The following is a 23,085-nucleotide window of genomic DNA, read 5'->3' as shown; positions in this document are numbered from 1 at the left end:
GTGGTAACCTTGGACAGGCCTCTCTCCTTAATGCCCCGTTGACAGTTCAGGAAATACAGGAGGCAGCTAGGCAACTTCAGAGTGGGAAAGCGCCTGGCCCTGATGGTTTCCCAGGTGAGTTTTATAAGGAGTTCATAGGGATTCTGTCAGGGCCGTTGTTGGAGATGTACAATCACTCTTAAATGCATGAATGCCGACCACGATCTTTGAGAGAAGCTAATATTGCCTTAATTCTTAAGAAGGGAAAAGTTCCTGAGGATTGTGCTTCATACAGGTCCATCTCTCTATTAAATTCAGATTTCAAGATTCTGTCCAAGATCCTGGTGCTGAGATTGAAAAGGTATTGCCCCATATTGTTAAAGAGGACCAGACAGGCTTTATAAGGGGCCGTAGGTCCTCTAATAATATTAGAAGGTTGCTGAATATGATCCAACTTTGTCAGCAACGATTGATTCAGGGGTTGGTGATTTCCTTAGATGCAGAGAAAGCATTTGATCGGGTGGAATGGCCTTTTTTTTAATGTCTTTGAACAGTTTGGGTTGGGTGGGGTCTTTTCTAGGTGGGTGGAGGGCCACCCTCTGACCGCGGTTATCACCAACTGGGTGAAGTCTGGGAATTTTAGGACTGGTAGGGTAGTCAGCAAGGCTGTATCCTCTCACTGTTGTTGTTTACGTTGGTGATAGAGCCGCTGGCAGATGCCATTCGTCAGCATGTCCACATAACCGCTCCGGAAGTGGGATCAAGGGCAGACAAGATTACACTGTATGCGGATGATGTCCTTCTGTTTTTATCAAACCCGATGACCTCCGTATCCCATTTGATACTGTGTATCAATTCATTTGGGGCTATTTCAGGATATAAGATTAACTTTGCAAAATCGGAGGCAATGCCTTTGGGGAACCTTCATAATGTGATAGAATTTGAAGGATGTTCCCTTTTAAGTGGTCACGGGCAAGGTTCCCATATCTAGGCATTTTTATTACCCCCAAGTTTGATCTGTTATTTCGGACTAACTTTGCTCACTTGCTCGACAATATTAGGCGAGATCTCCAGAGATGGGAGGCTCTTCCAATTTCATGGCTGGGCCGAATATCTCTCATTAAGATGAATGTTCTTTCTCGTTTGCTTTATCCCATGCGAATGCTCCCTATAATGTTTCCCAGGTCAATGCTGCGGAAGCTTATGGGATGGTTTGGTTCCTTTGTCTGGCATCGTGGGTGACCTCTCATCAAACTTACTAAATTGCAATTACTTCAAGGAGGGGGAGGAGTTGATTTCCCAGACATCAGGAGGTATCAATTGAGTTCCCTGCTGTCCTTTGTCTGTGATTGTGTAGGTAACGATCCAAACTAAATATGGCTGCATATTGAGGCCTCCCAGGCAAAGTGCTGTCTTATTAACCTGTTGTTCATGGATAAGATGAGGACAGTTATGGATCACTACCGGAACCCCATCGTCATTAGTACAGTCAAGGCATGGAAGGCGATGCGTCAGAGTGAGGGTTGTTTATCTAAGACTTCGCCACTTCCGCCTATAGATGGCATGCCAGGGTTCCGATCAGGGATGATGGACTCAGGGTTCAAACTATGGGCAGCGAGAGGAGTTTCTAGTTTGGGCGACTTGTTTGAGGGGGAGGTTATGATGTCTTTTGAGCAACTGATCTGCAAATACGGGTTACCCAGCAGAGATCTTTTCCATTTTTTTCAGGTTAGGGATTTCATCCAGAAGAAGACTACTTTTCTCAAGGAGCCCTATAAGCCCGATACAGAGAAGTTGTTGCTGTGTTCCACAAGCACCCTTTCAGTTAGTGCCCTCTATCGCCTGCTGGGTGGCAGGACCTGGCAGGATATTAAGGTCTGGGAACAAGAGCTAGGAGTGGAGATATCTTCTAAAACATGGGAGAATATATGGGAGAATGCTTGAAAGATCTCAATCTGTAATAGGACATGTGCTATGCAGTTAAAAGTTCTGCACAGGGCTCATCTGGCACCAGAATGTCTGGCGAAATTTTAAAAAGGGGGCATCTTCAGTGTGCCTTAAAATGTAAAATAAGTATAGGTACTCTTACCCATTGCTTCTGGACATGCCACAGGCTCAATGTTTATTGGAGTGCTGTGGTGGGAGAGATAGGAAGGTTATTGAGGACTGAAGTCAAAGTAGACCTGATATCTCTCAGGTCTACCAAATTAACCATCTTTAGACGGGCATGGGAAGAAACTATTTAATATTCTTGCATACTGTGCACGGAAGAATATTCTGATGAACTGGGTGTCTGAGAACCTGCCAGGCTTGCAAGGATGGCAGAAATTAATTATGGAGCACATTCCCTTGAATTTTTTTACAAACATGGTGCACCACACAACAGACCATTTTTATAAGACATGGCAGCCCTACTTGAGTTATTTGGATATAGATTTGTCAGCTATCTTAACTGGGGCGTCTGTTTAACCAGTATGGTTAGGTTTGTCAAGCTCTGGGCCCTGGAGGGGGTCTCCTGAGTTAATATGGGCATATATACAATGCTCCCATTCCTTTGTTTGGGAGCTTTGCGCCGAGCATAGCTGTTCTGAATTTTGTGTTTTTTTTTCTTTTTTTGATCTATTAGTTATTTACTTATTTATTGGTGTGGCTTTGCACAGTGTTAGGGTTTGTTTTGTATTATAGGGTAGGTTAGTAGTTAGTAGACAGTAGTCGTATTGTAATTTGTGTTTTGATTTCTTTTTATTATACTGATATTTGTTATTGATTGTATTTTTCAATAATTTTATATGTTTGTAAAGTTAAAAATACTTGCTAATAAATATATTTACAAAAAAATTTCAACTGGACTATCTCGGACATCTCCCTCCCATTCCTGGACCACTCCATGTACATTTCCGGTGACGGACTCAATACGGACATCTACTTCAAATCCACCAACTCCTACAGCTACCTGGACTACATCTCCTCTCACATTGCCTCCTATAAAAACACTATCCCTTATTCACAATTCCTCCACCTTCACGGCATCTGCTCCCAGGAGGACCAATTCCATCATAGAATATCCCAGATGGCCTCCTCCTTCAAGGATCGCAATTTCCCCTTCCACGTGATTAACGATGCCCTCTAGCACATCTCCTCCACTTCCCACAAATCCATACTCGAATCCCTCTAATCACAACAAGGACAGAAACCCCTGGTCCTCACCTTCCACCACACCAGATACAACGTATCATCCTCTTCCATTTCTGCCCCTACAAACAGACCCCACCACAAGGGATATATTTCCTTCTCCAACTTTATCTACATTACACAGAGACCATTCCCTCCACGACTCCCAACAACCACCCTTCACTCCCAGCACCTTCCTTTGCCACCTCAAGTAGTGCAAAACCTGCGCCCCACACCTCCCCACTCACACTGTCCAAGGCCCCAAAGGATCCTTCCACATTCAACAGAGATTTACCTGTACATTTGCACATGTCATCTACTGTGTCCGTTGCTCTTGGTGTGATCTCCTCTACAATGGGGAAACAGGATGTCAACTTGTGGAATGTTTCAGAGAACATCTCTGGTACACGCTCACTAAACAACCCCACCGCCCTGTGGCCGAACAGTTTAACTCCAGCTCCCACTCCACCAAGGACATTCCAGTCCTGGGCCTCCTCCACTGCCAAACTCTAGCCACCCATTGCCTGGAAGAAGAACACCTCATCTTCTGTCTTGGAACTCCCCAACCACACGGGATGAATGTAGATTTCACCAATCTCTTAATTTCTTTTCCCCCCACCTTTTCCCAGAGCCAATCTTCCAAGTCAGCACAGCCCTCTTGAATTGTCCTACTTGTCCATCTTACTTCCACCTATCTGCTCCATCCTCCTTTCCAGCCTCTCGGCAACACCACCCCCATCTCCATGTACCTATTGCATTCCCAGTTGTATTCCCAGCTACCTTACCCTCATTCCATCTCCTTCCCACTTATCTCTCAGCCCCGATATTCCTAATGAAGAGCTTATCTCAAAACGTAGACTCTCCTGCTCCTCACCTGCCTGACTGGCTGTGATTTTCCAGCATAGCATCTTTCGACAAAAAGCCCTCTTACATACATTCTACAAATCCCTTTCCTCGCAATCCACTACCAACCTAATTTTCCCAGTTCACCTGCATATTGAAATTCCCCATGATCACCATAACTTTGTCTTTCCTACACATCTTTTCTATCTCCTGGTGCCTCAGCTCCTGACTACTGTTTGGAGGACTGTACAAAACTCCAACTATGCTTTTTTTAATCTTTGCCATTCCGCAATTCCACCCACACAGATTCTATACCATCTGACCCAACTTTGTTTCTTACTATTGATTTAATTTCATTTCTTACTAATAAGGCAAACCACCCCCTCTGCTGACCTGCCTATCTTTTCAGTAGGATGTATATCTTTGAATATTCAGTTCCCAATCCTGATCCCCTTGCAGCCACGTTTTGAAGATGCCCACCATGTCATACCTGCTAATTTCGATCTGCACCACAAACTCATTTATCTTATTTGGTATATTGTGTGCATTCAGATATAACACCTACAGTCCCTTTTCTCTTTGTCATTCGTTTGTCCAGTGTGCTTGAAGTTTGATTGCTAAACCTTCCCGTACACTTTGCCCTATTTGTGTCTGTGCTAGAGATTTTAATAACCTCTCGAGTTCTGCACTTTTACCTCCTTCTTTAATTCGGGTTTTCTAATTTCCCCTATAACTGAGACCTCCCTTGCCTTTGATCCCAGCATGGTTCAGATGAAGACCATTCGATCGGAACAGGTCCCTTCTTCCCAGTACTAGTGCCAGTGTACCATGAATTCAAACCCATTTCTCCCACACCAATCTTTGAGCCATGTATTTACTTGCTTAATCTTATTGCCCCTGTGCCAATTAGCTTGTGGCTCAGGTGGTAATCCAGAGATTATTACCTTTTTGGTCCTGCTTTGTAATTTAGCTCCCAGGTGTTCACACTCTCTTAGCAGAACCTCTGCACTCATTTTATCTATGTTGTTGGTACCTATGTGGACCACGACCATTGGATCTTTACCCTCCACTCCAACTTCCTCTGCAACCAGATGAGATATCCTGCACCCGAGCACCAGGCAGGCAATGCAACCTTTGGGACTCTCAATTCTGGTCACAGAGCACAGTGTCTTTGCCTCAAACTATACTATTCCCATCTACCACCTTCTCTCCCTCCGACTTGAATGGTTCCCTGCACCATAGTGCTGCGGTCGGTCGGCTCAGCCTCCTTGCAGTCCCCAATTCTTTATACACAGGGAGCAAAGACAGGAATTGAGGCTCCTGCAATGCTACCTCCTGGATCCCTCTGCCTGCCTTACTCACAGCCACACCTATCTATCCCTGACCACTGGCTGAATTTGAGTTAGTTAGTCTAAGGAATGTGACTGTCTCCTGAAACACAGCATCCAGGTAACTCTCCCCTTCCCTGATGTGTTGTAATGTTTGAAGCTCAGACTCCAGTTCACTGACTCTGAGCCAAAGTTCTTAGAGCAACCAACATTTAGAACACGGAACATAGAAAAGTACAGCACAGAACAGGCCATTTGGCTAATGATGTTGTGCTGAGGATTAATCCTAATGTAAAATAAAATAACTTAACCCACGCACCCCTAAATTCACTGCTATCCATATGCATGTCCAGCAGTCACTTAAATGTCCCTAATGACTCTGCTTCCACCACCACCGCTGGCAATGCATTTACAACTCTCTGCGTAAAGAACCTTCCTCTGACGTCTCCTCTATACCTTTCTCCTAATATCTTAAACTCGTGCCAGTCAATCCTGTCCTGGGGGAAAGTCTCTGGCTATTGACTCTATTTATTCCTCTCATTATCTTGTAAACCTCGATCAGGTCACCTCTCTTCCTTCTTCTCTCCAGAGAGAAAAGTCCGAGCTTAGTCAACCTCTCTTCATAATGCAAGCCCTCCAGTCCAGGCAGCATCCTGGTAAACCTTCTGTGCAACCTCTCCAAAGCCTCTGTATCTTTTCTATCGTAGGGCGACCAGAACTGGACACAATATTCCAATGTGGTCTCACCAGGGACTTGCAGAGGTGTAGCAAAACCTCGCAGCTCTTAAACGCGATTCCCCTGTTAACGAAAGGCAAAACACCATATGCTTTCTTAACAACCTTATCCACTTGTGTGGCAATTTTGAGGGGTCTATGTACTTGAATACCAAGATTCCTCTGTTTCTCCACACTCCACATACTACAGACGTGGTCACTGGGAACCACAATGGGGTCTGTCTTTCCACAGTAATAACATCCCGTCTGAGGGGATTTCCACTTTGATCCTTGTTCCTGTCTACCAGACCCCTTAACATCTCCTCCCCGATCCCTTCTCCTCCCTTTATTTTCAACATGCTGCCCGCCACCATTCCGGTTTCCTTCTCCTTTTAGTTTTGTCCTTTTCTTTATTAACTCATCAACCGTGGCTATCATTATTTTTGCCTTCTGTTTCTGCTTCTCATGTTACGTTGCCAGATCAATTGCTGAGCCAATTTAACAAACTGAACAGCTTTAGGGCCACCTCATGGCCATTCCTCATCACCTAATGTTTTGTTTAGACCTTGATGCTTTATAAAACAAAATTGCAATATTTCAAATACAATTTATCAATTTATGCTTGTCTTACTTTAAAGCCTGTTCCTAACTATACATTTTGGAATCTTACATGTAAATATATATTTATATGTTATAAATTCATTTATTCAGTGTTTAATATTTAAAATGTAAAATGCATACAGTTCCCAACTTTGAAATCCACTATAATTACCCGGTTTTAGTCCCTTGATTTAAATCCAAAATTAGTTTTCTTAAGTAGTCCTGACGAGTCATTGCTCAATTACAATGCTATAGGTCGTGAAATAACTAGAGCTGCCTTAAAAAGGATTTGTCTATTCAAGTTTAAAAAAAAACTTCTAATGCATGAATAATGGCCGAATCCAAGGTCACCGATTTTAACCATAGGATTTTTTTTGATTTATTACAATCTAATGTTGAACTGAGACTTCAACTGTCCTCCATAAATCGCTTTTATGTAAGGATAAAAGAGATTAGTTAGAAACTGATAGTAAGGCAGTCATGACCTGTAAAAAGAGCTGGAGTTAACATTTTATTTCATAATCTGTAAAATCCTTAACCTTAAAAGAAATCATGTTAAAATTTGAAATCAGATTCAAAACAGTCCCAGATCTCAAGCTCCAGGGAACAAAGCACAAACATTCAATCACGAACAAACAAATGTGCATTCAAACCGAATCACAAAGGGTTAAACTTTCTGTTAGCTGTACAGCTTTTTTCTCTTTTTCTCTCTCTCTCTCTCTCTCATACACACACACAGACACCGTATCTCACAGACACTTTCAGCTTCCCGCAACGACTCCTCTAGCTTTTGAATATTTTTCTGGATGTCTGACTATAAAAGTTAGTTACGAAGTGTACCCTCAGTAGCCCTTCAGCTACTAGCCCTTCTGACACGAAGCATAATCTGATTCCTCCTGACTATAAGGCTGTTTTTCATTGACATTTTATCATTTGTTTTTTATCCTTTCCTTGCGTCCGAGGATTGTACTTCCAATCTCTTAACATTCTTCCTAAAGGACTGTCCATTGGGATGTGGTCCTTGGACGTCCCTCTCATGTCTCCTTCGACACTTACGCAACTATTCTTATTTCCGATTTTAATACTCGGCCGTTTCTTTATGTAATTTAATTAACCTTACTGAGGTCCGGTGTCACCTTCTTCCACACCCACTTCAGGGTCCTGACCTTCGCGTGGGGGATTTCCCCTCTTAACAACCGGTCTAAGGCTGGGTGATTGAATCAGGTAGACACCTTACTCATCAGATTAATCTAGCCAATTAAATACTTTATTTTATATGTTGCCAATTCCCCGTACTTCTTGTATGTCCCCAACCACCAAGGCAATACTTAAAGGTCCATTTTCTTTACCTTAGTCTGTGCACAGAGTTATCTGGTCGTTTCATCCCGCGGCAATTCCCACATATATCCACCTGGCAGCAATTACTGCTGCCTACCCTGGTCGACCGAATTCGCCTAACCCGGTCATCCGGAACCCCGGTTCCCCGGATATACCCACCTGGTAACAGCAACTACCGCTGCGGGTCACCCGGATATATCCAACTGGCAGCAGAAACTACTGCTGCCTACCCTGGTCCCCTGGATTCCCCCGATATATCCAACTGGCAGCAAATACTGCTGCCTACCCCGGTCGGCCAGATAAATCCTTTAAGACCTTTCTTACCCGGGTCTTGTGCACACAAGAGTTACCCGACCGAACCCGCCGCGTCTGCCCATCTTGTTTCCAGGGTCTCCCAGTCCGGATCACGCTCGCCCAAGTTACCACGGCATGGAGGGAAACTTGAGACCGCCGAAATCAGCGAGGTGCACCTTCTCCGTTTTCCCAAAAATGCCGAGCAACTGGAGCATGGGATCCCGGACGAGCCCCCAAATCTGTTAGAAACAAGTTTTAATAAAATTTAGACAAGACCACCAAAACTGGAAACAAGACTATTTATTCTATGATCTTGCAAGAAAGGGCATCAAATGCAGAAGCAAATGAGCAATGAACATTCAAACTAGTACACAGTTATACTTTAGAGCTCTGTGAGGTCACCTCTTCTGATTCTTACATTACCCAATCAACTTTATTCTCTGACTAACTTGCGATCCGCTCTTATTATTCCCCCCCTTCTCCAAGTTGGCGACCCTTCCCTCTGTAAGTGACATAAGGAAGATTCTGCTAAACTTAGATCTTGATGTTCCTTTCACTTTATCTGTTTTGCTTGTAACATCTTCCATTGTTCATAGGTACATTCCATTCCTGAATATACATTTTAACAATGTGTCTTTTCTTGCCTAGTTTGTGTTTCAGCTATCTCAGCTATTTTGCTGAGACTAAATTATTTACTAGAATAATTATGCACTAAAGTTAGTACCCAATTATACATTTCCCTAGTGTTTGCTAATTTAATCATTGTCTGCAACTGACCTTTACACTCGATTTATCAGCACTATTCTTAAGCTTATTATCACTACCTTTTTGCAAAAACAACACTCTTCCCAATTTCTTACAGGGTCCACCAGCTCCCACATCATGCTGGAACTACACATCATCTGACCCTCCATCCTTATTTTGTTTAACTGCTGTTGAATTTTTTTTTAATTAAGTTTTTGTATCTCAACTTATCAGCAACGGTTAATTTTAACAAATCTAACACTTTGCAGTGCGGAATGAACATCACTGACTTGAAATATTAACTCTGTTTTCCTGTACGCAGTTTTTATTTCTTATCAACAAATCGAATCCTGGTAACCAAAAAAAATGTGCGGACGAAAAATAGCGAAGGCCTTTTTTTCTCGAATTTCAATGCCACTGACTCTCTATTTGTTAAGTCCAGGAAAACCTACGACTAATAATGAACAAACTACAACAAAAATGTATATTGACGGATATCACTGTTCACCAATAAGGAACCGGCAGTAAATTAAATAGGATGTATTTGTATTTAAAGTATAATAAAACAGCAAATAATTGAAAAAGCAAAATTCCTCCGCCAATAAAAGAAAGCCACCACTCAGCAACTCGTTTGAGTTATTCTCTCCTTTCACAGCTTAATTTACCTGTCAATATGAACGATCGAAAGACTTAAAAGTAGCAAACATAATTTAGCAGTGACTTATTGTGAACAAGATGGCTTGCAATTTCCAGTTTGTTGCAATATTGGTCTTAAGTTCATATCAACAACTCTTTTGAATTAAATTCTTCTTTCACAGTTTAACTCACCTCGTAGACATTTTCAAAAACTTTGCGGTTTGGATTTCACACTTGCGGGATCGGTGCGCTCCCTTTATAACCTTTTCAGTGATTTGTTTGTTGCATTTTATTTTGAAGTTACCTTGGATTCAGCCGCCGCTAGCTTGTTGCCATGACAACTGACTTGGCCCCGTCGCGCACCCTCGCTCGTCAAGTGGGGACCGGTCGCGCAGCCACCGCGTCTCACGTGGTCCCGTTGCTAGGGCGACGTCGCCGGGCGCGTTGACGTCGCGGCGAGTTTGCGCGTCGGCCTTTTGAAGACTCTCGCGGAGCCGGAAGTGGTCGTTGTCAAGGTGGAAGTGGGCCTAAAATCGGGTCCCGTCTGTCGTGGTTGTTGCCTATTTTCCGGTTTGGCCGGAGGAAATAACTCCTTTTAACCCTTATTCTGAAGGGCGCTGGCTGAGGCAAAAGCTCCAGCGTCACATCACAAAAAAAGAAACGCGAATTCTTCACGTTCTGGACAATTGGTCCAGGGTGGAGGGACTGTTCTCAGACTGACGGGCCGAAGGGTCAGTTATATCAGTTGCAGGGAGGGTGGAGAGGTCGAAGGAACAAACTGTTTCTCACTTGGTGGCAGTCGGTCGCTGGCTCTCTTCTTCCCTCCCCCCGAAAAACAGCATTATTTTGATGTCGCTGCCTGTGTGAGAGACACGAAGCTCGAATCCCCCGCCCTGCTCGCCCCAAGTGATGTGACAGGCTTTAGCTGCCCCTCCCAAGCACCGCTTCCCCCAAAGGCTTCAGCCGCTTGCTGACAATGGCTGCAGATTTGCATGCCAAGTATCAGAAACTTGCACAGGAGTACTCCAAGGTGTGTCTGTTTGTCTGGTGTGCTGATTTCTGTTTTGTTTCTCATCACTATTTATCTTTTTTTTATTCCCGGAGATATACCGTAAATTTGGAACAAACTGTCTTCCAGTTCGAATCACTATGGAAATACATGCGTATTTTGCCGAAACTGAATTGGTTTCTTTGACATTAGCTTATACAGTATTGAAACAGACTGGAAATCGCAAAACATATTGCTCATAATAAATCACCGCTAAATTAGGTTTATGCTACTTTTGAGCCTTTTTGGTGTATGATGGACGATGTAGGAAGAACACAATTTAAATGCTGGAAATGGGATATCATCTCTAAAGACACAACTTCCTAACGTTTGGTGTATTATTCCTTTCTTTAGAATTAAGGTTTGTAGTATGTTTATCTGAACTGTCAAAACACATTCAAACATGGGTGTGTCTTGGGTTAAGTAACACTAGTGTGAAGGTACAGATTTCAGCAGTTGGATAGTGATGAGAGCAATTTGAGATGTTGAAGAAGCCCTCTGCAAATTGAGTTGCACATTATAGAGCAATATTTTCACTTAAATAGACTAAATGTTAATTCTTACTGACAGGGCAATATCACAAAGTAATTTCTTTGTTACTTGCTGGGTTTGTTCAGAGACAATGAATTGTGTGACTTGAGCAAATTGTTAAATTTTCAAATAGATTTAAACTGAGCTGTATGTTGGATCAAGGATATTTGGAACAGTAGGTTTGATATTACATTCAGTGGTGAGCTGGGTTCATGATTTTTCCCCAACAAGGTGAGTTCTTGATTTTTGGCCATGCCATTGGAAAGAGAATGGCTGAATGAGACAGCTTTGACAAAGGGTCAGTTAGACTCGAAACGTCAGCTCTTTTCTCTCCTTACAGATGCTGCCAGACCTGCTGAGATTTTCCAGCATTTTCTTAATGGCTAAATGAGGAAGAGTTAATTGTATGTCCACTCTTAGATTGTGCAGTTCCTAAGTGTGACTCAAAGAATTGAAAGAAATTTGGACAGATTATTGACCTTCTGTTCAAATTGAGAAATGATTCAAGATATGCAAATTGAAGGGAAATGATAGAAAACTCTGCAAGTAGATTGATAATTTGTTTTGCATGATTTGTTTTACAGCTGAAAGGACTTATTTGCGAAAGCTATTTGTAACATTGATTTTATCTTTAATATTGTCACCATCTGTGGAATTACTAGCTACATGAGAAATTAAATCTATTTTGTAACTTGTCAACTTAATGTTTGAAATTATTGCTGTGTACTCCGATGGTAAAATATTAACTTTTTGAAATATTTTAGCTACGTGCTCAGAACCAAGTATTGAAGAAGGCTGTTGTAGATGAGCAAGGCCAAGGTGCATCTTTAAAGGTAATGTTGAGAATATCTTGCATCTGAGAGGTATAAATGTAGTCATGTTGCAAGATTTGATGTTTGCCTTCCAGATCAAATTTTGTTGTTTTTAACCTAAATGAAATATGTTTAAATGTTTCTGCTAAGCAGGACTATTGTGGGGTTCCAGTAGTTAAATAATTTATTTTAAAGCTTGTGCATTATTGTATGATATCCAGGTTCCTGTAATGCAGTGGCAATGTCCCTACCTCTGGGCCAGAATGCCCAGACTAAAATCTCATCTGCGTGAAGGCATGTCACAACATGTCCAAACACGTTGTTTTTAAACAAACACAATAGCATCTTCCAAATCAACTTTCTTGACTTGATTTTATGAAAAACGATCAAGTAATATAAATGAGAAAATTGCAAGTATAGCAATTCACTTAACTCAAGACCAATTCTCTATAGTTAAATTCAAGTTGACCTGATGTAAATTATATTCAAATTATTAATCAATTCATTGCCTGAAATATACAATGAATATTTGTTCGATAGAAGAGAGCAGGAAGAACATAAAATACAGAAGATTCATGCAAACATGGATTAGCACGGGAGGTTTCTCTGGTATACTGGCCAATGTTTATCCCTCAACCAATATCACTAAAACAAATTATCTGGTTAATCGATTGTTATTGTGAGATCATGCTGTGAAAGATACATAAACAATTTTTAAATGTTGTTTTTGTGTTAATGCGATTTTGGTGACTCTTTTTCTAACCTGGAAATCTGGAAATTGGAGAGGGAGGGTCCTCACGGGCGAGAGATATAAGGAGAGAACTAGCTGAACCATTGTAAAGCACTCAATTTCTGCTCTCATCTTTCAAGAATACTCAATACCATAATCATCCTGAAATTCAAAGATAATTCCCATCATTTTTCCTCTATTGCATTTTTTAATGCCCTTGTCTCCTGTTTCCTCCACTCCCTCCCTTCAACAGCAAGTGAAGGGAGCTCTTAGACATCTCTATCACTAAGATCAAGACCATTTTGCTGTTGGCTTCCTTCCTTTGCCTTTTCAGCTTAGTCATACTTCCTCCATGATTATTCCCGAATTCTCAATTTCTCTAGTTTCTTTCCTATTTCCCCTTGTACCTTCTTTGAGTTGTTTGAAATACCATTCCTATTCTGTTGACCCTATTCTGCTAAACTGCAAATTTCTCCATTTTCCTTCTTGGTCCCCATGTTAGCTGCTATTATTCTCACTCCTAAGGTACAATCCCTTCTCTGGTTCCCTGCTGTCACCATATATCTCAAATAAAAAAACCCTTTGTCACCCTCAGTCCTTACAAAATACCATCCAATCTCCACCTTCTCTCCAGTCCTTGAAAATGCAGCTTCTATTCTGTAGATCTTTCCTGCAAGTTTGAGCACCTCCAATCTCTTTCCAACTTGCCATAATGCAAGTTTCTGTCAAATTCACAAAATCTGAATGTAAACATAGTGGACTATCCCTCCTTGTCCTTTTAGATTTGTCTGTAGTCTTTGACATGATTGACCACATCATCCTCTTCCTTTTTACCTCTGTCCTTGGTTCGGACCACACTTTTTATCCAGTCACCGCCTTTGACATGATTGACAATGGCTTCCCTTGATCTTGCATTGTAATTACTGTCTGCTAAAGATCTGTCCTTGATACCGGTCATTGCATGCGGCCCCCTCTGACATCCAAAAACAAGGTCAGCTCTATTTCCTGACTACCTCACGCATTCCGTCCATTGTGACTAAATTATCACGAACTTCTGGCATTCAATGCAGGAAAAGTATACACTTCCTCCGTCAACATTTTAAGTCTTAATCCGTTGTGTTCAGATTTTGTAAGGAAACTCTGATCCCTAGTCATCTGTGAATTTGCCACCTCGAGATTTGACTATCCTGTGCACTCCTGGATGACTTCCAATCATCTACCCTCTGTTAGCCTGCAGTCCTCCTAAACTTTGCTTCCTATATTCTAATTCTCAGGAAGTTCCATTAATTCATTCCCTTGTATTTGTTTTGTATTGTAATGTTAGGAGCAACTATATGGAGTGCAGTGGTCTTTTAAAGTCCTCTATCACCTCTATGTTCTCATAGTGTGAAAGTTAAATAAGACAGTTTTTTATTTTCCCTACCTCAGGAGGAACTGAAAATGAAGGACCAAAGTGTTAGAAAGTTACAGCAAGAAATGGATAGTCTGACGTTCCGAAATCAGCAACTGGCAAAGCGTGTAGAGTTACTTCAAGAGGAACTAGTAACTACTGAGGCCAAAGGCAAGAAGAGCAAGGTAAAGTCCAGAAAGGAACAAGGTTTCTGGGCTGCAAAGCTTTTTGAATTTTGGATGAAACCATGTAATGGATGGCATAGTGAGTTTTTGAATCTGCACTTTTCTTTGCAAATAGATGTTCACATATCTAAGTTGTATTTATCATTCACTGTTATTGACAGGAGAAACATCTAAAATATTTCTTAGCCAAAACAAATTTACTTAACAGTTGTTTGCAATCTTTGACATCTGCAATGCATTCCCAGTCATCTTCCCACATTGCACACTCCACAAACGTCAGGTTATCCAAAATTCTTTTGAGTTCTTATTCGCGTTAAGTGCTGTTAATCTATCATTTGGTCTCACTGCCCTATACTGACTCTTTGATAAACAATACTATGAAACTTAAAACAAACACACATGATTGTGCAAAGATGGAGGTGGCAAGTCAAGATTGGACAGAGTATCAAAAGAAAATTGTGGAAAACGAAAAGGGAAATAAGGAAAGAAAACATGTGTGTGAGAAAGCTAGCGAGCAAAATTGTGTCTCTGTTTAAACAGAAAAAGAATTCTCAAAAGTAAAATTAGTGCTATAGAAGATGAGTTTGGGAAATTAATACAGGAAAATTAAGGAAATGGCAGAAGAATGAACAGATATTTTGCTTTGTTCTTCTTTGTAAAAGGTACAGTAAAACATCAGGAAATGGAATAGCAGGAGGAATTAAAGAAAATCACAATCATTAGGGAGGTGGTACAGAGTAAGTCTGCAGGTCCTGATGGACTTCATCTTAACCAGCAAAATTATAACCCATGAAAACTAGTAGATAGTGAGCTGGTCGATTAATTGGTTTAACTTTTCCAAAATTCCGTAGATTTCAGGCAAGGTTCAATTAGATCAGAAGACAGAATGTCACTCTCCTTATTCAATAAGGAAAGTAGTGCAAAGCGGGAAGTTACAGAGCAGTTAGTTCAACATTTGTCAGAGGGAAATATTAGAAATAATTATTAAAGATCTTATAGCAGGGCACCTGAAGAAGTTCAAGATAATCAGGCAGAGACAATGTGGTATTGACCAATATATTAAAGTTCTTTTGAGGAAGTAACATATTATGGTTGAAGGGGAATTGGTTGATTTAATATATTTGGATTTCTAGAAGTCATTTGATAAGCTACATTTAAACTTTTTATGAAAAATAAACACTTGTGTTGCAGCAGGGTAACATTTTGGCAAGTGTCAGAGACAGGTTAGCTGACAGGAAATAATACACATAAATCTGCCTCTTTCTGGTTGGCAAGATGTAATGAGCTGTTTACCACAGGGATCAGTACTAGGGCCTCAACCTCTTAAAATATATATGTAACTGACCAGGATGAAGATATTAAAAGTTTGGTTGTGAAATTTGGTGAGACAAAGATAAGTAAAAAAAAATTACAACAAAAGCCTACTTATGTGCCAAATAGCAAGTGATAGACAGGACTAAATTATTTCACAACCAATGGATTAGATCTAAGCTCTCGTCCTACAGCATTCAATCATGAATACTGGTGGCCAATTAAAAAAACTTGCAGGAGGAGGAAGCTTCACAAATATCCCCATCCTCAAAGAAGGGGGACCCAACATAGCATTACAAATGCTTCAGTGTTATCTTTTGCAACAATCTACAGACAGAAGTGCTAAGTGTAAGTTCATCTGTGCCTCCTGGATATCCCAAACATCACTGTTGCAAATATTCAGCCAATTGCATTTACTACCCATGATATAAAGAAGCAACTGCAGGCATTAGATACTGCAAAGGCTATAATCCTGACAAGATTCTGTCAGTGGTACTGACTATGTGCTCCAGAAATTGCTATGCCCTTAGTCGAGCTGTTCCAGTATGGTTAAACACCGGCATCTATCCAACAACATGTCCCGAATACGCAAAGCTTGACAAATCCAACCTGATTCATTCAGTCTAGTCCTGAGGTTGCAACACGTCCTTAACAGTAATCTCATTCCTGATGTGATGTTGGGATCAGCTCCTGACTTCATTACAACTTTGGTTCAAACATGATGTGGAGCAGCTGGTGTTGGACTGGGATGGACAAAGTTAAAAATCTCTCAACACCAGGGTATAGTCCAACAGGTTCATTTGGAAGCTGTAGCTTTGGAATGCTGCTTTTTCATCAGATGGTTTTGAAGCAGGACCATAAGACAATTTATTGCAAAAATTTACTCTGTCATACAACTGCAATGATATATTGAACAAACCTAGATTGTTAAATTAACAACAATCTAGGTTTGTTCAATATATCATTGCAGTTGTATGACAGTGTAAATCTTTGCTATAAATTGTGTCCAACGATCTTGTACTCCATAGCCACCTGATGGAGTAGTGCTTCCAAATAAACCTGTCTGGCTATAACCTGGTGTTGTGAGATTTTGAACTTGCTTCAAACATGCACTCCTTTAAGTCAATTGATCAACCATGACTGGAGCCTCAAGATTGATCTCTCTTGACAATAGTTGCGATCATTGCATTCCTGAGGTCAGGAGAGGGTTTTGTATCTTCCCTCAGCTGGATGAGTTCATTCAGTTTTGGTGTTTGCAGTGCCTGCCAACAATGAGCGCTTCAGCTAGAATGCCATATGAGCCACAGGCTTTCTTAATTTTCCACCTGTGTGATAGTTTGTCACGGCTCTCCCATTGAGGTAGTTCCCTCATGGATTCCATCACAGGATTCTAGCAGATACTCTTTAGGCTATCAGCTGTCACTGTAAATTCACAAGTGAGGAGTTGATACTCTGTTCTTTCTAACATTGGCCATTGTTATACTTAAGAAAAAAATGTGAAGCTTTTTTTCATTTGACTTTGGTCTATGAATCACCTGGTAGCTATAAAGATTTTTGCAAATAATGGTCAGCATTAGTTGGAATCTCAGACATATTTTCCCCACCAAGTCAGGAAGGTAAAAGCAGATGTTCAGTAGGAGATTATTGGATTTATAGTTTTGAAAAGTTCAAAGTTTGTTTTATTGACCTTTGACGTGGCAAATCTTTGTTCTCACCTTCACAACTATCAGGCTTTTGTTGCTTTGATACTTTTGAACTCTATAACTTTAGTAGCTGGAAATTTTGTTTTTGTTTCCTTCAAGTAATCACTGAAATTACCATTTGCTTCTCCATTTTTGGGTAGTGGTGTAAACATTCTGGTAAGAGTGTGTAGCTGTAATCCTTTTGCTTCCCAGCAACATAACAGTTTGATGCAAAACACACTGTTTATCCATCTGCTGCTTGGCACATAAGTAGGTTTATGTTGTAATTTTGCTACTTACCTTTGTGTCACCAACAAACTTTGCAATCAAACCTTTGTCTTCATCCTAATCATTTACATATATATTTTAAGAAGTTGAGGGCAAAATGTAAGTGTTTTTCCAATTGCCAGCCACTTCAGCATGCCACCATGTTTCCTGGCCAACGTTTCTGTTGGCCTGCTGCTATGCTCCAGTGAAATTGAGCACAAGCTGAAAGATTGTATCTCCATTTCCACTTGGGGACCCTGTAGCCTCAAGTTCAATGACTTTAGAACTTTGACACCATCTTCTATGTCCTTAACTCACCCTAAACCCTGTCATTGGGATTGCTTCCAGCACAGCCAACCCATTTTCACATATGTGGTCCCCATTAGCAGCATTTCTTTCTCCCTGGCATGTTATCATTCATCTCCTTTGTCTCCTTAACTGTCATTATCTTTCACTAGGCTTCATCTCTGCCTATCCACTCACTCAGTTCCTGCCCATGCCATTCCTTTTGTTAGGCATATATACCATCTTGCCCTAGCTACAATCGGTTCTGAAGAAGGGTCACTGGACACAAAACATTAACAGTGCTTTCTCTCCACAGATGCTGCAGACCTCCTGAGTTTCTCCAGCAATTTCTATTTGTTTCAGATTTCCTGTAGCTGCTGCTTTTTGTTTTATTTTGACAGTTTGGTAACATTGGTTGTATTGCTGAGGTTTGCAACTTAGGAATAAAATGCCACAGAGGGTTCTGTTATAGTATTACTCATGCCAAACATAAATGACTGAAACTAAATATTTCCAACACGCTTACACTGCTAATACAGTGGTTCAATTTTTCAGATAATGAGAAGTTTGTGACACTCAGTTAATTTACATGTACATTATATAAGAGTCCTAGAGATGTACAGCATGGAAACTCGTCCATGCCGACCAGATATCCTAACCTAATCTAGTCTCGTTTTCCAGCACTTGGCCCAGATCCCTCTAAACCTTTCCTATTCATATACCCATGCCTTTTTAAATGTTGCAATTATACCAGCCTCCACCACTTCCTTTGGCAGCTCATTCCATAAACGCACGATTCTCTGAATCAAGATATGGACTTCAATAAACCATACAATCAAGAAAGAACACACTGTACTCATTGTAGATTTACCGCAAGGCTGCACATGTCTGTTCTTGTGCTGTGAGCTCTCCCACGCAGGTTCCTCCAAGATCAGTTATGTTTTTCACTGCTTTGTTTTCCCAGAAGCACTCTGATGTCCAGGGATACATGAATTCAAACAGCAAAGGCAGTGACTGAACAAATTCAATGCTCTCGCTCGCCCTAACCCCCGCCCCCCCTTGCCCCCCCTTGCCCACCCCCCCCCTGAAGTTGTGAAGTTGATATGAAAGGATTGTTTTTCCCTGGTGATACAGCATGTCTAGGAACAGAGGACATAATGTCAGAGTAAGGGATCACATGTGGAAGACAGGATGAATCCCTTCTCAGAGGGGAATGGATCTGTGGAATTCTTTCTGGCAGAGCTTCTGTTGAAGCTAGGTCATTAATTATTTTAAAGCGAGATACAGATTTTTCATCAGTAAAGGTTCTGGGGAAAAGGCAAAGTGGAGTTGAGTACTAGATCAGCCATTAATCTCTCAACACCAGGTTATAGTTCAACAGGTTTAATTGGAAGCACTAGCTTTTGGAGTGCTGTTCTTTCATCAGGTGGTTGTGAGGTGAATTTGTACTTGCAGAGTGACATTGTACTTTGCTCAAAAACTGCATGCAAAAATTCACTTTTTAGATTAGAATCAGTCTAGACATTATGGCACAGACAGGGAACACTGGCTAACACCTTCAACATCTCAACATCTTATCTGTGCTGACACCAATTGTTACAGTTAACCTGAGAATGTAACTTATTTTTAAAAGTTTTCTCATTTACACATGAAAGAAGTGAAACTATCATGGTATTCGAACAGATGAAAGAGTCAACAAACAATCAAGGTATTTTTCAATGTATAATTTCAGTTACATCACACTGTAAACTTTTGCTATAAATTTTGTCTTACAATTGTGCGCCCCACAACCACCTGACGAAGGAGCAGCACTCCGAAAGCTAGTGCTTCCAATGAAACCAATTGGATGATAACCTGGTGTTGTGTGATTTGTAACACCCCAGTCCAACACTGGCATCTCCAAATCATAGATCAGCCATGATTTGATTAAGTTGAAGAATAGACTTGATGGGGCAAATGGCCTTCATCTGCCCCTACATCTTAGTCTAATGACCTAATTATTGAGAATCTAAGTGGTGTGTATTTCAGAAGGAGCCTATTTCACTCATTGTGCGTGTGCTGCCTGTTTTGAAAGATTCCAATTAGGTTTCCATCTCCGTTTTACTCCAGAAGCTTGAAACTTCCTCTTTCAAATAGTTATCCAATTTCTTTTGTAGATTATTGTATCAGCTTCCAATCTTTTGAGGCAATGTAGATTAATGTGTTTGTGTAAGGAAAGGAATACTTGTAATTATATTTATCTCAAGTATTGATTCTTTTATCAATTGTCTTTAAATAGCCTAAGTAGTTTGGCTTTGAATTCTTTGTTAATCCCCAGTGGCCTTTCACAGTGAGTTGATATCTAGTCAAAGAAGTTTGAAGATGAGAGAATACTGATGGGTGGCGATTGAAAGGAAAGTTGAGAATGGAATGAAGTTGACATGGGAATAAAGAAGAGGGATATGAAAAGAAAAGGAGTGTGTGTGTCAATTGATAGTGGGGAAAGGTGGGATATTAGGAGAATTAGTCCAAATGTGAAAAGTGATGCTTGGGAACATTGGACAAAGAGTGGTCTGAAATCTGAAAACTGCTCAGTTAGGGTTAGGCATGGAAATTAAAAACAACGTTTCATGGTGGTTGCAGAAGTTCCTAAAGATTTGATGAAATGTGTCTTTGGCCTGTTTTGGTAGGCTGACATGCCAAATTGTCAATGGGGATAGAAACAGAAGTTTGTTCAAGCAAGTAGGCTGTTCTTGGTGTTGGTCACAAGGTGAGCTAACTGCTAACAAATAAACTTAAGGAATTTTGTTGGTTTCATTGTGATGACAGGCCAGAGTTTGTGAATCCATTGGACTTAAGTTTAGAAACAGCAATGGGCAAGGTCTACCTTGTGCTAGCTGGAATGTATCAAGGAACAAGTTGGGCAGCTTTTTTCCCCTCGAGTATGTATCAGATTAAGTTTGGGTCTGTTATATTTTGTGACATGTTTAAAGGGATGGCTGGGGACAAGATGACCATCTGACTTTGTCTACACGGAGATGTTTGCTCACTCCAATTACATTAGTACAGCATCACCCAGTGGAGGTGATAAGAATTGAAATCTAAATTGAAATAAACATACGTGAGTTGACAGTCACGTTAGATAATGCCCCTTTGGCTCAGATTTTCGTTGTTGTTCTAAATGCCATATACAGTTGTGCAGCATCTATTATACATTTTTGCATAATATAAATTAGGATAGGTGCTAATTTTGAACTGACTTTGTACAGCAGAAGAATGTTGACCCTCCATCTCAAATGAGCCAACAGCGACAGAGTGTGTTTGATGAAGATCTGCAGAACAAAATACAGGAAAATGAGCGTCTGCACAGAGAAGTAAGTTAATTCCACAGTGTCAAATTTATCACACTTAAAGCAGTTTTTGTAATTGTTGCAATACTAGGCACGAGAAATCCTGATAACTGGCAATTTATAATCACATGTCACAGGATTAAAATGTTCCTGAGTCCAGAATGTGACATCAATTATCTGTTGCAAACCATGGATCAAAATCAGAACCATCAGGTTTGCAGAGTTTAGTTTGTGCCATTTGCTGACTTAATTGTATTTAGGAAAATCTCAATCCCTTCAGTTTTGGTGATTTTGTGAAGTATGTGAAATCCTGTGCAAGTGCATATAGATAAATTAAATGAATACTAAATTCTTATATCCTATAATTTCAATCATGAGGCATTTCCTCCATATCTCTCTCTTAAAGATTTTCTTTAAAATATACTTCTTTGGCTAAGATCTTGATCACACATGGGAATATTGGATGTGTGTCAAATGTAGTTTATTAATTCATTCTTTGAAGTACTTTGCTTTATTGTGTTCAATGTGCTATCTAATACATATTCAGTGCAAATTCTGAAAACTTCATATCAAAAAGCATTGCTAAACTTTCACTCAGATCTCGTAACTTGGTGAATTTCTTTTTAAAATTAGCAACATGGATTGTACAGGGTTTTTAATGTATAACACATCAGTGTTCTTTAAGAGCCGAAAATAAGTAATCTCAAAAATAGAGGAAAGTGGAAATCAGGTTAGTGACCAAGAGCACCTCAAAATCTATCTCCTTTGTTATTTTTCAAGGGGATTGAGTGTGAAGCTGAAATATTTGATTATATGTAATCAATAATTGAGTAAGAAGAGGCATGCAAAGGAGGTCATAATGCTAAAAGTAAAAGTTAAGTGCAGGAGTTTGAAGAATTGTTTCCTTCCTCCTAAAATTTTCAATCAAGAAGTTTATGATCTAAGAGCTAAAATATTCCCTTTAATACTGAGGATTAAGCCATGGTATTTTTACTGATATGAAATTGCAACACAAGGATGATCAGTTTTGTTACTTTACTCATTACTGCTTTTGTTCTTGTCATTTCAATTAGCAGCAGATATAATAGGCTCTGATCTATTGGAAAACATGATTGAACCCACTTAATTGTGGGCGGCACGGTGGCACAGTGGTTAGCATTGCTGCCGCACAGCGCCTGAGACCCGGGTTCAATTCCCGCCTCAGGCGACAGACTGTGTGGAGTTTGAACGTTCTCCCCCTGTCTGCGTGGGTTTCCTCCGGGTGCTCTGGTTTCCTCCCACAGTCCAAAGATGTGCAGGTCAGGTGAATTGGCCATGCTAAATTGCCTGTAGTGTTAGGTAAGGGGTAAATGTAGGGGTATGGGTGGGTTGCGCTTCGGCGGGTCGTTGTGGACTTGTTGGGCCGAAGGGCTTGTTTCCACACTGTAATGTAATCTAATGTAATTGCGCAAAAGGTTGCGTAACACTGGCCAGAAAGCTTTTGCTGTTTTAAGCTGAAGAGGGAAAAGGGCTTATGAGAATCATGTCCACTTGTGGTAGTTTAGATACCTGCTCAGACATGTTATGTATGGAGGAGAAAGTGAGGTCTGCAGATGCTGGAGATCAGAGCTGGAAGTGTGTTGCTAGAAAAGCGCAGTAGGTCAGGCGGCATCCAGGGAACAGGAGAATCGACGTTTCGGGCATAAGCCCTTCTTCAGAAACGTCGATTCTCCTGTTCCATGTTATGTATGGGACTTGAATCTGGACCTTCTGAGTTCGGGACTCCGCCACTTTAAATATTTTCTAAGCTGTTCAGATCCAAGATGGAGGACGGGAAAAATTTCTGGTTGTAACAGCTGCTTTTCTTTTTGAGGTATTTCAGGTGTTGG

General features: G+C 40.7%; 1 protein-coding gene and 1 long non-coding RNA gene across 3 annotated transcripts in view; one reads left to right on the top strand and one right to left on the bottom strand.

Annotated features, from left to right (window-relative positions):
- Window positions 1–10,010, bottom strand: part of LOC122552717 — a 34,544-nt gene extending 24,534 nt beyond the window's left edge. Inside the window, exons 1-2 of the long non-coding RNA XR_006312458.1 lie at window positions 9,952–10,010; window positions 8,298–8,506 (exon numbers count right to left, since the gene is read on the bottom strand). This is a non-coding gene — a long non-coding RNA (uncharacterized LOC122552717). The remainder of the gene's footprint in view (window positions 1–8,297; window positions 8,507–9,951) is intronic.
- Window positions 10,011–10,175: 165 nt separating this feature from the next.
- Window positions 10,176–23,085, top strand: part of ppp1r21 (protein phosphatase 1, regulatory subunit 21) — a 103,970-nt gene continuing 91,060 nt past the window's right edge. The window contains exons 1-4 of one of the 2 annotated variants that reach the window (XM_043695616.1): window positions 10,176–10,677; window positions 11,991–12,059; window positions 14,197–14,343; window positions 21,140–21,241. In XM_043695616.1, coding sequence (XP_043551551.1) covers window positions 10,624–10,677; window positions 11,991–12,059; window positions 14,197–14,343; window positions 21,140–21,241 — 372 coding nt within the window. In that variant the 5' untranslated portion in view covers window positions 10,176–10,623. Of the gene's footprint in view, window positions 10,678–11,990; window positions 12,060–14,196; window positions 14,344–21,136; window positions 21,242–23,085 lie in introns of both variants that reach the window. The other variant, XM_043695615.1, reaches the window with a different exon arrangement.

The sequence above is a fragment of the Chiloscyllium plagiosum genome, chromosome 9 (assembly GCF_004010195.1).
Source record: "Chiloscyllium plagiosum isolate BGI_BamShark_2017 chromosome 9, ASM401019v2, whole genome shotgun sequence".
NCBI classification, from domain to species: domain Eukaryota; kingdom Metazoa; phylum Chordata; class Chondrichthyes; order Orectolobiformes; family Hemiscylliidae; genus Chiloscyllium; species Chiloscyllium plagiosum.
Note: the sequence above shows the minus strand (reverse complement) of the source record. Positions and strands in the feature narration are given on the sequence as shown.